At 40.3% G+C, this 18,515-nt stretch overlaps 1 protein-coding gene across 1 annotated transcript in view; it reads left to right on the forward strand.

The window, feature by feature from the left end:
• LOC134625773 (protein kinase C-binding protein NELL1-like) overlaps positions 1 to 18,054 on the forward strand; it is a 280,304-nt gene extending 262,250 nt beyond the window's left edge. Inside the window, exons 17-20 of the mRNA XM_063471060.1 lie at positions 1,281 to 1,474; positions 10,189 to 10,365; positions 10,757 to 10,981; positions 13,048 to 18,054. Coding sequence (XP_063327130.1) covers positions 1,281 to 1,474; positions 10,189 to 10,365; positions 10,757 to 10,981; positions 13,048 to 13,098 — 647 coding nt within the window. The 3' untranslated portion in view covers positions 13,099 to 18,054. The remainder of the gene's footprint in view (positions 1 to 1,280; positions 1,475 to 10,188; positions 10,366 to 10,756; positions 10,982 to 13,047) is intronic.
• The last annotated feature ends 461 nt before the right edge of the window (positions 18,055 to 18,515 follow it).

An 18,515-nucleotide genomic window follows, 5' to 3' on the forward strand; every position in this document is an offset into this window, starting at 1 on the left:
GATCCTTTGATGATTCGGCCAAATCGGCTAAGAGAATATAAACGAAGTGGCTAAAGCTATGATTCCAGTATGTATGCATAGTATAATCTGCCTGATGCCAGCACTCTGGCTGCTCCTCCCTAACTGACCACAACAACTTGTCAATTCAGTTGCTGCCACTAAAATAACTAAATGCTGTAATTTGATGGAGTGACTGCATAACTTGGGAGTTAAAATAAAGATTTGTAAACATCATAAATGTCACATTAGATATTTTCCAGAATCCACAATAATGTGCGGGGAAAAAAATCGAACGTGCATGTACACCACATCCCCCACACGGTAAACATTCCCATGTGTAGATGTGCAAAATAGTGCATTTTGTGTTGTAATACATGTGCTTCATTTGGTATCAAGGACCGGATAAAAGAACACGATTGTTCTTCGGGGGAAAAAAAAGGTTAATCTTGAACATAATCCATTCATTGTAATTAATCAAAACTGGATTTGTACTTGTGCTTCCACTAACAGGTGTCAGGCACGAAGAAAGGCTGCAAATTTATAATTTAGACAAGCAAAGTAGTAGAGTTTGCACAGTGCATTTTGATTAGAAGCAAAACATGCCCTTTGTCATGTATCTTAAAAATAATTAGAGAGCAAAATAATATTGTTTTTGTATGCAGATGGTCCTGTTAGAAAAGACAAAGAAAAAGGAATATTACACCATCCCACGAGAGGAGTGTGATAGTCTAAAATAAAGAGAATCAGAATTATAAAGATTAATGTGTGAGGGGGAAAAAAGCTTGGATATTCGCTGAATAAGAATGGAAGACCTGTAAATACTAGCATACTTTGAAATCAGATTTATCAACAAGATAATCCCTGTGATTTTAGACCAAGTTTACCTCATTATTATCATTACCGTTGAGAGTTCAGACAGAGAACTGCCTTTAATTGCACTTTCAGAGAAATAAATATAATAAATGAATGAGGTGGTGGCATTTGTGTATTGGGAACTTCACTGGTTTCATTATCCAAACTGCTGCGCCTTCTCACAAACATCGTCGTATTTAGATGTGGTGTGATGAGGTCCATCTTTCCAAAGTGAAACACGAACAAAAACGTCTGAAGTTGGTAAATTCAGTCAAACACACCCCATCCCTAACTGGTTTTATGACTTTATGATCTCAGTTTCTTTCTCTTCCACTGATCTTTTATTAACCCTTACTGTTAGTCACACAGAACTAACTTTAAACAGAAGACCGGTATTTATTTACTATGGATTACTCTCTGTTTTCCAGACATTGACGAGTGCAGTTTGCAGACACACACCTGCTGGAATGACAGTGTGTGTGTGAACCTCCCAGGAGGCTATGACTGTGTGTGCACATCTGGTCCAGGCTGCAGTGGTGACTGCCCACAGGAAGAAGGAATCAGGCGCAATGGAGAAGATTGGAAACCCAGCTTTGATCGCTGTGCTGTATGCTCCTGCAAGGTATAGAACATGATCACGTGCATACACATTTATTGCAATAAGCAATACTGTTGTTAACAGTGGATTTATTTTTTTTTTTTTTAACTTCAACCAGGACCTGAAACTGATCCATAATCTTGTCTCTGACCTCCCATGAATGAGTTTTTATTATGACCAGGTGTATTATGGGTGGATCATAGCTTTTTGGTCATCCAAGGACAATAAAAAAAAGATATAAAACCATGTGAGCACCAGTCAATAGTTTGACATTCAATTCAATGCAGTTCAATTTTTATTTATACAGTGCCAAATCCTTACACCTCAAGGAGCTTTATATTGGAAGGTAAAAGCCCTATAATAATAGAGAAATGACTCCCAGACTAGATTGATTTTAAATTTGATTCTGGATTTAATAGGGAGCTGATGAAGAGAGGCTAATATGGGAGAAATATGCTCTTTCTTTCTAGTCCCTGTCAGTACTCTCACTGCTGCAGTTTGGAACTGAAGGCTTTATAGGACACTTTAAAGACAATAATAATAATAATAATAATAATAATAATAATAATAATAATAATAATAATAATGAATTACAGCAGTTCAGCCTAGATGTGATAAATGCATGAACTAGTTTTCAGCATCACTCTGAGACAGGATGTTTCTAATTTTTTATGTTTTTATGTATTTAAGACATTCCTTCTGTTTAGCTAATTGGTGTGTGTCATCTGGATTCATGGATAGATAAAGCTGGGTATCATCTGCATGCCAGTGAAAATGTATGCTGTGCCTTTCAGTAATACTGCCTAAGGGAAACATGTATAATGTAAATATTATTGGTCCCAGCACACCACCCTGTGGAATTCCACAATTACTATTCGAATAATACAAAATGACACTTATCATCAGATACTTATCAAATCATTGACATGACAGTCATTTTTCATGAAATTTCATCAATTTAATAAATTGTAATTCTATAAAATACATTTGATATTCCAGAAAATACAGGAGCACTGGAAATGCAGCTGGCTTTATAAACGTGGGAGCAATACAATACTGAAAATACAGTCACAACATGAGTAACATGTGCACTGGCTGTTCAGTGAACTCGAACAGTAAACACTGAAAGTGGAGTTGGGTTAGTAGGGAACGCAGAAAAATCTCCTCTTCCATTAGTTTAACCTCTTTCTTAATTTCAGTGAATTAGTTTTGCAATTTTTGCTGGCCTGATCCTATCGCACAGTTTCCTGTGCTTCCATTGTTTTTACTCTGAATATTTCTATCACAACTGTGCTCCTCAGGTGAGAGTTAACAAAGAGAAGAGCAGAAGCCAGTCTCATTAATGCATGCTGGCTTTGTCTCTGCATTCTGAGTTCATGACAGCTAAACTTTTTCAGCTTCTCTCTCTCACTCTTTACAACAATGCAGCTGGACATCCATAATCTTGTCTCTGACCTCCTGGAGAAATTTTACTGTATCTGAGGTTCAATGAATGATAAAAACTTTGCCAGCAGAGGCCAGACAGATCAATAACAGAGGCTTGCAACATCAGCGTCAAGTCTGTTATTGTTACTCATCTGGATCTATAAACAAGGTTCATTATTTTACAACAGTAGGCAAGGCATATATTAATTATATCTCTATGCTTAATTCCTCTACTCCACACTATAACCTGCTCTGTTTAACAGCATGCAGAGCAGTAGTTTGACAGCATCAGTCTGTGTTTTATAGGCTCGTAGGACAGGAAGTAGCCAGGAGTTCCTGTGCCAAAGTTGCATCCTGCTGATTCCAGCAGTAATCATTCACTGTCTGAAAGAACCTTTATTTGTAACAAAACAACAATATACTTAAGTAAAAGCTGAGATCTGGGAACAAAGCTACATTGTTACCGGCAGTTTGTCGAAATCCTCTAAACAACTCCATTGGAATCATATCAAAGATTAGCAAAGCTGTAAAGGTGGAGATATCAGCAATAAACTTAGTGGCTACAGTGTTATAACAACTGATAAGAAGGATGGGCAAAACTATAAAAATAAGACTTAAAAATTCCCTTTAACATCCACACATTGTGCCTTCTACACACCTCAAAACCTTCCCTAAGTATTTAGTACACATAGCAATTAAGTGTGTAGATTAATTTGGCTAATATATGCCAAGTTATGACACAAACACAAAGTATGAAACATTTCTGACCGTTCATACAAAAAAAATCCCCACGCTCTTCTCCCATCTGTTTATGATTAGCCTGCATTACAGTGTGACAAATATTTTTGGCATCTTAATGACTCTTTTATGTGCTCAGGAGCCAGAATGAGATGGTGCACTGTTGCAGCAGGAAAGTGGGATATTGATCAGATGTTTCTTTTTGAAGAAAGTATCGGAGTGTGAGATTAATCTAAAGCAGACAGAGAGTTATTTGGCCTGAAATACCAGCTAAGAGCAGTTGTTTCAACGATGCTTTATCAGCTTATATATTTTAAAGTTTGCCACTAGGATATCTAATTTCTGCCCCGTTAAAAACTTTGGGTAAACATTCTCTGGTACTTATAAGTTATGATGTTTCATTACGTTTCAAATTAGCGTCAAGTTGGAAATTAGCTAAATGTTTGTGATAATGCAGCCAGTGTTGGGATTAATGCGTTACAAGGGAGTACGTTACTGTAATCACATTATAATTTGCATTACAAGGGTTCTTCAGTTATGTGCACACGCAGGGGATAGAAAGAAAATTAAACATCAGGCAAATATGTTTTTTTTTTTCCTTCTGTTGCAATCAACTGATTTCAGTTCGTGTTTGGAGTAAGAAAATGGCGGAGTGGGCCATGGGATTGGCAGCTTTTCAGCTGCCTGTTTTACAACATCAAATAGCTCCATGCCGCGGGACTGTGTGCCAAGGTTCTCACAATCGGCCCCTTGTGTTGCAGAATTCCAACCAGAGGGGCCAAAGAAAATGTTGTCATCCTTGTCCGAAATGAGATGTTCCAATGCTCCATCAGAGAATTCACTGTGTGGCTCATTGTTAGCCTTGGGGGAAAAGGACAACATCGCTTTCGCAGCTGACCTTGGCATCGTCCACCAGCAAGAGGACGATGTCCTGGTGCCTTGCGTGGCCGACTCAATGTGCTCCATCGGTGCAACGACTGGAGACAGCATTGGGTTCTTCTTCGACAGGCTAGCCTGGTGGGCTAGCCTTTGACAAAGGCTTTTCAGGGTAAAGCGAGCGCAGTGTTCGCATGAACCCGGTGTGGAAACAGCCGCTTAGGCGTGTTGCACATCACACAAGCGTCATGTGTATCTGAACCTGAGATTTTTCTACCGCAGGGATGGAATTCTGGGCAGCTGGGCAGCAGTCTGCCATGTTAGGGAAGCTTGGTATAGCTGGCTTGGAATGGCGAGACAGCTAACGAATGTTTGAAAGAGAACTACCTGATTAATGCTAATACAACTGCAGGTCTTTGCAAGTATCTGCACAGACAGCATGCTAACAGAAAGCTAGCCAAGAACCCAGAGTGATTTTATAGTTGAGTGCATGCCAACCCCAGCCCAGCGGCCAGAACCTGAACTTCAACAAGTAGGAAAAGCAGTGATGAACTGTCAGGACTGAAGCCTCTGTTTTTACCTGTTTATGTTTCTGAAATAGAATCACTCTGGTGATCATTTTGAACTCTCTTTGTCTGGTAGCGATTAACTGTGATAAACCATCAAATTAACAAATCTTACATTCAGAGCCAGAAAACCAAACCAAAACCAAATGCTTGCAATTGTGCAATCAGCAGCTGCAGATGTGAAATAATTCAATGCAATCCCCAGGAAATCATTGGCTTTACTGTTGTAGTTTTACTGTAGTGTGACTGTTCCATAAGTGACATAAACAAAAAGAAAAGAAAAAGCTTTACTACAAGATTAAAATATACATACTAAAGAGTCTTTCACTTACTTATGGATCCACAGGTACGTTGGTTTTTATTCCAGCTGTTGAAGGGGTGTTGAAGGGAAGTTTGATATGGGATGCTCACTGAATGTAAGCAAGCAGTGATCTGGTGTCTTGGGACCAGCAATGAAAATCGCTTGTGACTGTAGGGGAGCCACAAAGTTAGTGTAGTCTGTGAAAAGAGAGGGAAATTAAAGATGAACATATCAGAAATAACAGACTGAAAAAGCCACAAATTAGAAAGATGGTAAATGGACTGGTTCTTTTATAGTGCTTTTCTACTTTTCTGTGCACTCAAAGCACTTTACACAACTTGTACATTCACACACATTTTCTTAGTGCTTTCTAACTAACATTCGCACCCACATTCATACTCCTATGGATGCATCGGAGAGCAATTTGGGGTTAATATCTTGCCCAAGAATATTTGGCATGCAGACTAGGGGAAGCCAGGAATCAAACCACCAACCTTCTAATCAGTAGATGACCTGCTCTTCCGCCTGAGCTACAGCCAAAGATGGCAGTGAGGAATACATTTGTGCAAACACACTGCCATGTGAAATGAAAGTGAGACTTAAAACCAAAGATCTTCCTTATTCAGCGTCATCCAGATTGAAAAACCAAAATAAAAAAAATGAAACAGAAAATCAAGTTAAGTAAAAAAATAAATAACATTTTAGAGTTCTATAAAGTTCTACAAAGATCAACAAGCTCCCTAAGTGAATTAATTTGAGAAAATTCAAACAAAATTCTGTACGACTATGTTGTACATATCATACCTCCTTAAAAGAAAGACTGCTGTCTGCAGTCATCAAATTTATCAAACAGTTATTATTGAAAAAAGCAGTAAAGTTGTTTTGATTGGCACAAATGCATGTCATTGGCATTCAGGCGTGGTCGTATTCCTTGTACTAAAAAGAGCAGCCTGCATTCATATTTTCTGCCAGCGCGATACAATTGGCAGTAATTTCCCCAGCAAGTCCAGGGTTGTAACTGTAAAGACCAAGGCCATCAGTACCGGCACCCCGGGACTCACAAGTTACTGTAGCAGGACAATATGCATCGATAAAACATTGGCTCTGTATTGCCCTTTTAATGGTATGCAGAATGACTTTATGGCCCTCATACATTTTCTAACAGCCTTTTTATGTAACATTTTTACATCTCCATTACACTGCCGTCCTGGGGCCAGACAGTGCTGGCTGTGCTGAGTAAAATGGACCATAAAGTTTTCTCCAGGTACAGACAGGGAGCCAATGACACAGCGGCTGGAAAGGCAGATCAGTCGGATTCTTCTGCATTTCACTTTACCGCCCAACCCCTTCTAGTCTCATTTACAGCGCTATTAAATTGCTTTTTTAAAATGGGAAAATGTAAAATTTGTTACAAGACAATGAAATCACCCATAGGTATGTTTCTACATCTTTAGTGTCTTTTAGCCATTTAGTGTTCTCTTGATGCTTATATTAGATTAAAAAAACTTAGTTTAAGAAAAAGAAAGACAAACATCACCAGAGGATTTTATTATAGATGTTTTCAATTATTAATCAAAGTGTTAAAAAGGCTCTTTGTTATGCTCTTTGTTCTTCAGGCTCTTTGTTATGACACACACTATTGAGCTCTGGTGCGTCCCACTTCTATCAATGATACTTGAGATGCTTTTATATCTTGACTAGAACACAATGTGTCTAACTGAAATAACTGGACATAAATAGGAAATGTAAATCCCTGTCAGTGAAGTTACAAAGTTTTTGGTGCAAGTCAGTATGAACCTCAAGCCATATGTCGTGTGAATCATCTACTGAGATGATGAAGGATTGAAAATTTTCGACAGCCACCAACAGACTTTCTAGACCTGTCCACCCAGCCAATTCTACAGGGTGGGCCATTTATATGGATACACCGTAATAAAATGGGAATGGTTGGTGATATTAAAGTCCTGTTTGTGGCACATTAGTATATGTGAGGGGGCAAACTCCTCAAGATGGGTGGTGACCATGGTGGCCATTTAGAAGTCGGCCATCTTGGATACAACTTTTGTTTTTTCAATAGGAAGAGGGCCATGTGACACATCAAACTTATTGGTAATGTCACAAGAAAAACAATGGTGTGCTTGGTTTCAACGTAACTTTATTCTTTCATGAGTTATTTACAAGTTTCTGACCACTTATAAAATGTGTTCAATGTGCTGCCCATTGTGTTGGATTGTCAATGCGACCCTCGTCTCCCACTCTTCACACACTGATAGCAACACCGCAGGAGAAATGCCAGCACAGGCATCCAGTAGCCATAGTTTCAGGTGCTGCACATCTCGTATCTTCACACCATAGACAATTGCCTTCAGATGACCACAAAGATAAAAGTGTAAGGGGGTCAGATCGGGAGACCTTGGGGGCCATTCAACTGGCCCACGACGACCAATCCACTTTCCAGGAAACTGTTCATCTAGGAATGCTCAGACCTGGCACCCATAATGTGGTGGTGCACCATCTTGCTGAAAAAACTCAGGGAACGTGCCAGCTTCAGTGCATAAAGAGGGAAACACATCATCATGTAGTAATTTCAAATATCCAGTGGCCTTGAGGTTTCCATTGATGAAGAATGGACCCACTATCGTTGTACCCCATATACCACACCAAACCATCACTTTTGTTGTTCCAACAGTCTTGGAGGGATCCATCCAATGTGGGTTAGTGTCAGACCAATAGCGGTGGTTTTGTTTGTTAACTTCACCATTCACATAAAAGTTTGCCTCATCACTGAACAAAATCTTCTGCGTGAACTGAGGGTCCTGTTCCAATTTTTGTTTTGCCCATTCTGCAAATTCTGTGCGCCGATCTGGGTCATCCTCGTTGAGATGCTGCAGTAGCTGGAGTTTGTAAGGGTGCCATTTGTGAGTAGCTAATATCCGCTGAAGGGATCTTCGACTAATGCCACTCTCCAGTGACATGCGGCGAGTGCTACGCTGTGGGCTCTTGCTGAATGAAGCTAGGGCAGCCACTGATGTTTCTTCATTAGTGACAGTTTTCTTGCGTCCACATTTTGGCAAATCCAACACTGAACCAGTTTCATGAAACTTAGCAAGCAGTTTGCTAACTGTAGCATGGGAGATGGGTGGTCTCGTAGGGTGTCTTGCATTGAAATCTGCTGCAATGACCCGGTTACTGTGTTCACCAGATATCAACACAATTTCGATCTGCTCCTCATGTGTTAACCTCTTCGACATGTCAATGGCTGTGAACAAAGAGAGACTTGTAAATAACTCATGAAAGAATAAAGTTACGTTGAAACCAAGCACACCATTGTTTTTCTTGTGACATTACCAATAAGTTTGATGTGTCACATGGCCCTCTTCCTATTGAAAAAACAAAAGTTGTATCCAAGATGGCCGACTTCTAAATGGCCACCATGGTCATCACCCATCTTGAGGAGTTTGCCCCCTCACATATACTAATGTGCCACAAACAGGACTTTAATATCACCAACCATTCCCATTTTATTACGGTGTATCCATATAAATGGCCCACCCTGTATAACAGACAGGCAACCAAGAACCCACTGGTGACTTTGACTGAGAGCCAGAGTTCCTTTGTGAATGCGGGAGAACGTTAAAGAAGGACAGTGTGGCGACAATTCCAAACACCTGGAATGGAATAATCCAGACACTGATCAACATCCAATCAATAGCATCCCTTCAACCAAACATGATGATGATGATGGTGGAAGCACCATGCTCTTGCGAGGCTTTGCTGAGATGGGTAATAAGATAAGTTAAAGAGATGCAGATGTAGACCATGGACGGTATAAAAGGTGAGCTTATCTACCATGACATCAACCACTGATTTCTAAAGTCTCGAACTCAAGCCTCAAGATTAGCATTTTCACCATCACCCTTCTGGTTTCAACAAACTGGAGCATGTCTGACTGTGAAACCCATTAGTTAATGACTTGTGACTGACAAGTCCTCATTTTTTAACAGAGTTTCACCATGATCTATAAAAAAGAAGTCATTCTTTATTAAATGGAACCCGAAACAAGTGACTGAGCCATGAAGCTAGCAGGAAACTCTTTACAGAGATCAAGACAGATACTGTAGCAATTTTTCCATAGACTTTCCCATAGAAGTCTTTACAACTGCAGCTTTACCATCCGGTGGCCTTCAGAGAGAATGCAGGTTCAAGGCACTTTCGCATTATCCTCACTTTTCAAACCTGCTTTATATCATCCATGGTCCAGACCTGCTCTCAGTAGAGAATGCCCCCCACCCAGTTTGGTTGACTGTCAGCAAGACTTGTTGTCAAAAGTGCTTAACAAGTTACTAATTTTAGGCCAGACATATTTATATAAATCAGATATTAAATTTTAATTTAGAAAAAATAAATAACATGCTTTAAAAGCCTGCTTTGTGTTCATGTTATTGTTTTGCAAATTGATGAGAGAGAGTGGGAGACATATGAAAAGGAGAAAGTCAGAAAAAATGCATTGTTTGTAAGGCTGTGCCTTGGTACGGCGACTTCAGGGTGTTCCCATTTGTCAAAGACAATGACGGATCATTTACACAAAAGTAAAAATCTGCCTCAGGAAAGTGCTCAAACTGTGTTTGTTCACAGTAATATTTCATGTTTATAGACCCATTATTTCATTTTTATATAAATCACAGTGAGTTGGAAGCCCTTTGTTTTACTGATTGACACCTTTATTGTGTATTGGGTATTGTATTTTACAACCCAGAATATACAGAGATGATAAGCTACGTACATTATTTAAGCCAGTTTGCACCCTGATGTGTGTGACGTTTGTTGTTTAGGATGGGCAGACGTACTGCAGGCGGAGACCTTGTGACTGTGGAGACCCAGAAGAGGACCTGTTCTGCTGTCCTGGATGTGACAACAGGCCCAGCAGCCAGTGTCTGGATCAGAGCGGACGCACACTTTACCGCAGCGGAGCATCTTGGCTGTATGGCTGCCAGCAGTGCCGCTGCATGGTCTGTACACACACACACACACACACATTCACACAGAAGCTATTGTCCATTTTAAATAAAAGCAGGCATTCATGCTGAGTGTGGTAAAGAGCTTTGTTGGAAGACACAGATCACATCAAAAAGACAAAACCCTCCTCTCCAACATGAAGCTCAGAGCAGGGCTTTATTTTATACCACTCCCTGATCTGCTGGTTAACTGTTTGTGTATGAGGGCTGAGAAAATTACCACCTCTCTAATTTGAGATGTGGCAACAGATCAGCGTGAGATCTGTAACTGGATTCTCTCTCTGTCTCACACACAAACACACACTAAAAAAAGAAAAGAAAAGAAAATTCACACACGCAATAGCAATTCTGGTGCTTTTTTTCATCACTGCCTGTGTCTCTGCAGGAAGGGGAGGTCGACTGCTGGCCTCTAGTTTGCCCCACGTTGATGTGCGAGTACACGGCAGTGGCAGAGGGCGAATGTTGCCCACGCTGCGTCACAGACCCCTGCCTGGCTGACAACCTGTCGTATGACATTCGGCAGACATGCAAGGACCCCGCAGGCATCGCCCGCCTCAGCGGAGACACATGGCATATGCCCAAATCACCCTGCACCACTTGCAAGTGCAAGGTAGGTCAATGCAGCATGAACAAACTAATTGTGTGGATTTTTTTAACTCTTTTTGAGCTTCAAATTGCCTGTTTGTAAAGAGACTATTTCAATTTATTTCAACCTGTCAGCATTGCTATTATTAAGGCTATTGAGGGGTAATGGGGACTGCTAACTTTCTGTGGCAGAGTTCCACAAAAACAGTGTACATCAGGGCAAGAAGGCCAAGCACGGTGTTGCTGTCTAGGAAAAGATCTGACATAAATCATTGTTTTCACATCTGACTGAGAGAAAACACAGAAATGAGCCAATTTCCCCAACTCCAAGACCAACAGTCAGCTCTCTGTGTTGTAATAAAAAGCCATTACAATGAGTAAAAAAGTAACTAACCAGAGGGGTTGTTCTGATTGGCAGGGTTAGGGGCGGCTCTACAAGGCACAAACGTATGCCAGCCGGACACAACATAAACCAGCGTGATCGTAGAAGAGCCGCCATAATGGCAAACATGCTAGGCTGAAGTATACAGGAGATCGCTAACTTGAAAACACTTTCCCTAAACCTCTGTTTGATATTCTTCCGGGGTCTGCAAATGGGATAAGACTTGTGGGTTTTGGATGTAAAAATGTCAGACTGTTCCAAAAGATCACAATTTTACCAGTAATGACAGCCATTACAGGCTGTTAGCAGAAAATTTTTGAGACTGAAAATGTGGCATAATCAATTTAGCTAATGTGTGCTAGAGGGCACGCAGTGTCTATTTATATGTGTTCGAAGATGAATGCATAAAAGAAAAATGACTGTCAGAGATGATGTAAGGAGCATTTTTACCTTAAAAGAAGTGAACATGCAAATGACTGCAGCAGGAACGCGTCAGATCCACTCATTAGGTGAAGATAGGCTGCTGCCCCCTCACTTTGGCTTTTTATATTGGTTTGTTTTCTTTGCAGTCAGAATACATAAAAGAGCGAAATGAGCACATCAAATACATAGACCTAAAACTTAATCTACATTGTACTTTTCCATAGTTGTTACATAAACTGAATCAGTAGACTAGATACATATTTGCAGCAGTCTTTGCGTTGATGTGATTTTTGGACGTGGCCACATCGTGCCTGTGCTTTGCAGCTGTGTGCTGGGGCAGTGGGGTGAAGACAGCTGATGCCAACAGGCTGAACAAACTGATTAAAAAGGCTGGTTCTGTCCTGGGTGTCAGACTTGAGAACCTGGAGGAGGTGTCTGAGAGGAGAATGCTAAAAAAGCTTCTTTCTATCATGGACAACCCCTCCCACCCCATGACCATCGGAGCAAACGTAGCAAAAGACTCATTGCCCCGAAATGCAGAACTGACCGTCACAGTAAATCCTTTGTGCCGGTGGCAATAAGACTGTTTAACTCTTCCTCACTCTGTAGGTGATTTTCCTGAGACTTTTACCAATGTTATTCTGTTCCCTTTCAGACCGTGCAATATTACCCAAGAGTACTTATTGAATATTTGTTTCATCCTCCCATCATAAGCTGCTACTCCCTTTATTCTATTGCACAATACTTTGTCACTTTCTAGAATCGCCTGCACTGATAGTTAAGTTATTTATTCTCCAGGATATAGCTATGTATATTACTTCGTTAGAGTTATCCGATACTATGTCTTGCACTATCCTACTGTATATTACTGTACACTATTCTTATTGTATATATTGTATATCTTATATCTTATTCATCTGTTCCTCTGTCTCTCCTGCTGCTTTGAGCATGTACATGACAAAAGAATTTCCCTCGGGATAAATAAAGTTGTTCTTATTCTTATTCTTATTCTTACTAGAGTGAAAGCATAAATCTCATGATATTAGTCTGATATCTCAAAGGTATAGTGGGATAGTGCTGAAACTGTATAACTAGGTACCACTGTAATGACACTAGAGACATGAGGTTAACCACCCCAAATCCTTCTGTAAGTCAGGTGGATAAAAGTGATTTAGGCTGTGAAGTGAGTTATTAGCTTTACCATGCACAGTGTGGAACTGTATATTACATTTCACCTTATTTAATGCTCTCTCTTCATTCCTATCTTGTCATGCCTCTCTGTTCAGAATGGAAACGTTTGCTGCTCGGTGGATCTCGACTGCCTTCAGAACAACTAAAGCCCTCCCTCCTCCTCCTCCACGTGCTGTCCTCTTCTTCTCCTTTCACTATGGGACTGCCACATCCCCTCAACCATCTGACGACCCTTCCCCTCAGACAGACAGACAGACTCTCGCATGCACATGTGCATGCCAGTGTGTGCACAAAAAAAGAAAATTTGCAAACACACACTGGACAGACTGGGGTGTCGCGGCTGTGCTTTTATGCTGTACCTCTGTCGACAAACAGCGACTGAGTGTGCGTGCGTGACTCAGGAGGAGACAGAGGCCCGAGTTGCTCTCACCACAGTCGCTGTGTTGTGTTTGTGTCTCTGTGTTCGAATCCATCCTTTCACGAAACGTCTTGAAACCTTTTTAAATGTCTCAAACCCGAAACCAGAGACAAACAGCCAGACGGATGCTGAGGGGCTCCGTCTGTCTACATTTGCCTAAACACGGGCTCTTTAATGCTTGGTCGCCTACAGGAAACTAAACATCCATTACTTTGGTAACCAAAAGGAATGCATCCACTTTACTGTGTTTTGTGTTACTGAATCAGGAGGTAGTTCAGTGTCATGTTACAATGTTATGATGAAGTGGGGTCAGTTTTCATTTCAGTACCAGATTTTTTGTGGGTAGCGTTTTTTTATTTCTGTCACGGATATTGTCCATATTGTGCTAAAAACTTAGCAATAGCTTTTGGATGTCCTGATTTGTGTGAAATCCAAATGAATTTACAACATGTTGACCTCACGTCCTGGTGTCAGCATGATTTCCATCACTGATATTTCCCAAATAGTTGTGGACTACATTCTTCTTTGACAAGAGTCACATCTTGAACACATCGTAATATATACGAATCTTCATCTTTACATTTTTTGAGTGGTTCTTTGGCAAAACAGGTAGAAGTATAAACCATGTCAGTGGTGCACATTAGCTTTGCATACATCGTTAATGTTTCATCAAAACATCTAGCTGGCCCTGGACCCAGAAACTGAAATCTGCAATATTTGAGAGTCTAGAGCAGACTGATAATTTCACAATCTAAAAACCTGTCAGCTAATCAGCTGACGTAGACTTGGGGCATAACACCCAACGGATAAAACTTCCTGTGCCTGTTTGCCAAACATCATTTATGAATACTTAAAATACGTAAAAAAAAAATCAATCAATAAATTTTCAGATGATAGCCAGTAATTCTGATTCTTAACTCAGATGCAAGTACAACCTACTACAAGCTGAAGCCAGAAAAACTGTCCCTTGCCTACGGACTCTGATAGGCAGGTATCTGTTTACAGAGATTATGTATTAATTTATAATTCTCTGACACCGTCGGTCCCATTTTAAAGGATTTTCCGGAAATAGCCATGACATGCAGTGCACCACCAATAACGTTGACTCGCTTTTGAGCGTGGCTGCTTGGTACAGGTATTTATTACTGCTGGTAGATGTAGCTGGAAAACAGTCCTGCTTTCAGTCATCAAACCCTATAAATGCCACATCTATATTAAACCGCATCCCTGAGGCTCTGAACTGGGACAGACAACATGTCTGTTCTTCTGAGCCACTTCAGTTTTCTAACACTCCCTCAACCACAGCATCTCGTCTTCAAATGAGGACGACTGCCAGATGCCTACACTTAAAAACGGCAGTCAGGGTATGAAAAGCATCTGAAAGGTGTGTGGCGATGCACAGTGGATTCCTGCAGGCCAGAACAAGTGCCAGCCATAGTCATTGATTAAATCTGAGCTCGTGGAGGGTTGGACTTCTGCTGCGTCTCTCCGGGCTCCTCGGCTCTGCACCATATGGCACACCCGAGGTGGCAGGGACACAAAAAGTGAGCGCTGGAGAGGGATGCGGATAATTAAAGCATTGTCACGCAGGCCTGGATTTGATTATGCCAGAAGGTCACCAAGTGCTGAATCTGTTTACAGACAGCCAGGCTTATTAAGGCAGGAGAGTCCGGTTCCTTTACTGCTACAGTTCACACGTTCATAGCTACAAGGATGCTCTAGTCTCCTGTTCCCCTACCCTGTCCCTCAGCCCTCATCCACACTTGTCTGCACTGTCCTTAAGCTTTTCTCAAGAGTGTTAATGTTGACCTATGTCAGTCAGTATCCCCCCCCGAGGAAATTTTCAACACTATTTTCTTTTCTTTTTTCTTTAAATGAGTACTAAAAGCAAATTAGTTTCAAGGCCACAACTTATGCTGCAGTTATATAACATGATTGTTATATAACTACAGAAATCTGATGTGACATGTTCACCCTCTGATCAAATAAGCAAAAAAATTGTTATGAGGTAATCCTTTGTTGCGCATCAACTTACCACTCAGTTAATTTTTGGCAGCTGTAATAATAACTGGGGTTTCTTTTCAAAGTTCCGACAGTTAGGGCCTTCTCCCTCAATTTCTCCTTCGTGTTTGATTCTTCTGCACTCAGTCAGTGCAGATATCAGGACTCATTTTCCTCCTTCAGAAGAATCCATTCGCTGTGTCAGGATGAAAAACAGCTTTCAGGTTGAGATAATCCTTCACAGTGGAAATGAAACTTTCATTTTTTTTTTAAATGTGAGGACATGGAAATCAGTTGGTGAGCTGCAAAAAATCTACTTGTATTTGCCAAGTTGGAGGTGTAAAGCCTAGTCCAAAATACATAACTTTTACTGCAGTTGTCTTATCAAGACAATAATCCATCGTCATGAGTAATCCGCTTGCTGTACCATATTTCTGTCATAGCGGCAAACAAGATGGTATCGAGGAGCAGCTTGTAAACAGGTCTGAGACTGAAATGAACAAAATCCAATGAGGCTAAAGGGCACCAAGGCAAGAAATTGGAGAGGTACATAGTCTATAATAATGAAATTGGCTCTTGTACCCAAAGAAAACAGCCTTGTCATTTTCATTTGTACAACTTTAGGATAAGAGCAAATGACTGCAAGTGCTGCAAATGCAAGAGATCCTGGAAAAGGCTTCATTTCAATCCATAGGATCTTCTCTAGGCAAGTTAAAAAAAAAAAAAGCATTTTTCTGTAGAAATCCTAGACTATAAAGAATACCAGAGGGATTCAGTTTTATTTATATTGCTCCAAGTCACAACAAGGCACTTTATACTATAAGATAAAGACCCTACAATAATGCAGAGAAACCCCAACAATCAGGTGGCCCCCAATGAGCAAACACTTGGCAACCGTGGGAAGGAAAAACTCCCATAACAGCAATAAACCTCGAGCGGAACCAGGCTCAGGGAGAGGCAGCCATCTGCCCTGACCCCCAGAAGTCTAAACCTACTGCAGCATAACTAAGGGATGGTTCAGGGTCTAGGTCATTAGTTTTGTTGGTGAGTTCTTCCACCTTTGCCATCTTGGCTTTCTTTAAACTGTCAGTGAGGAGTGGATCTGCCTGTAATCGAAAGATACTATACAATAAGTTCATATGGAATCTTTTCAGTGACAAGGTATTGTACCAAAACCCAGCAATTAAAACCATGAACTCATCAATAAAATGTTCACTGAGCTGAGGGCTGTTTTCAAAGAGATTTCTGTACAACCATCAGGCGTGTTGCAACAAGATGACCCACCCCTTGTTTGCCATTAAAAAAGAATGCAGAAGCTGCAACCCACTTGCATAGCAATATGACAACTCATGGTAAAATTGGGACATGTTACAATTGTTATAGTCTGCACTGGCTTTAATATATATATATTAAAAAAAACCTTTTATGGAATTTAACTGGTATTTAAAACAGTTTTAGGTATGACCTCGCTTTTTGGAGTTGAGAGCAATTATTACAGCATGTCCTCCTTAGCCACGCTGTCCTTGTATCACCTCTCCTTACACTCTAAACACTCTAATACCGAAATTGTCAACTGTGGACAAAGTACACATGCAGAAGGGGAAAAAAGATGATGTAAATGTTATCTGTACCCATCAAAAACAAAAAAAATCAAAGGAAACAAAAGCAGATAATTGTACAAAGTTTCAGATTGCTCTGTTGACTGATTTGATATGAACTATGTCTACTAAAAACCACTGTTTGCAAACTGTGTGTAAGCGCTTTTACATACTGACAATGTGATACAACTCTGCAGTTTTTTTAAAATTCTCATTGTGTTCATGAAAAATGTATTCATTTTAGTAGACTACATTTCTTATCTCGTGGGATAGGCTCTGTTTTTGCTTGTAAATACTGTGTAAAGGGGAAGGTCACTGTAAAGAGAGTAAGACTATGAGGATAATTTTCACTACCACAGCTTCTTTGGAACTGAGCGTTGCAAGCTGAATATGAGAGAAGCAACATTTCTATTGTTTTTACTATTTATTTTTCTATTCTTGCTCTAACCTGTTTAGTATTGTATCCGTCATAGATTCATGTCTTTTCACTGTTTTAGAATAACACGGTTTTGATTAGCCTGTGTGTATATATTCTGATCTCTAATCGGTGTCCCTTACTAAGAGTCGGCAGAGGTGGAAATCAGACTCGGAAATCAGAACCTGCAGAGATAAGCGTATTTTCTAGGCGCCAGGACAGGCTGCTCACTGCATTCATTAGCTTTTTTTTTTCTCCAACATGTTTGTATGATCTGAAGTGAAACATGACTTCATGGGAATCAGACAACATAGAACTATGTACACATGTAAAGAAAATTGAAAATCTTGAAAATGTTCTTGTTTCAGTTTCTGCTAAAAAAAAACAAACAAAAAGAAGAAAGAAAGAAGGAAGGAATGGGGGGGGGCATTGTGTTTTATCCTTTTATGTCTGACTTTTTAAAAAAAAAAATAACACAAGTTTAGGACTTTCGAGCTCCTGATGTGCCACTTCATGTTTTATAGTGGACTATGGCAGAGGAATCCCCTGGTCTGTTCACTGCTTACTCTTCAGATCAGAGTGGCCAACCTAATTGTACTCAAAGGGTTAAGTGTCATTTGAAGACTGTGTTGTGATAAGAATTTGCTGTAAAAGAAAAAAAAAATGAGTTCGGTTAATAAACATTTTAGTTGTTTACATTATTACTTCTGAGTACTTGCCTTTAAAGTGTGATGATGGCCGACCGTTACAATCTCAGGTAGATGAGTCAAGTTTTTAAAAAATAAATATATATTTCATATTTGGGGCAATCACGACAGATGGCCAAACAGCTCAACGTCATTCACCGGCGCCGTAAATGAAAGCAAGATTTCAGAGCTTTCAAAAATGAAAGCAAACCCAGCATCAGGATACAGTCCTGTAAAAGTCTTTCATGTTTCTACTTTTATCAGCGCTGCTGTTTTCTATTTCCTTCAGGAAAGGTATGAAAGGCTGCGTGGCAGTAAAGATAAGTACATCCTTTTGATGCTTTAATGGAGCGCTGCTGTGCCACTAGGAGCCGGTACAGCGATGCTTTTGAAGCAACGCTGTGGGGGAAAAAAAAGTCTTAAAGTTGAACAACGTACCTAATGT

The sequence above is a fragment of the Pelmatolapia mariae genome, linkage group LG1, assembly GCF_036321145.2.
Source record: "Pelmatolapia mariae isolate MD_Pm_ZW linkage group LG1, Pm_UMD_F_2, whole genome shotgun sequence".
Classification (NCBI taxonomy): Eukaryota; Metazoa; Chordata; class Actinopteri; order Cichliformes; family Cichlidae; genus Pelmatolapia; species Pelmatolapia mariae.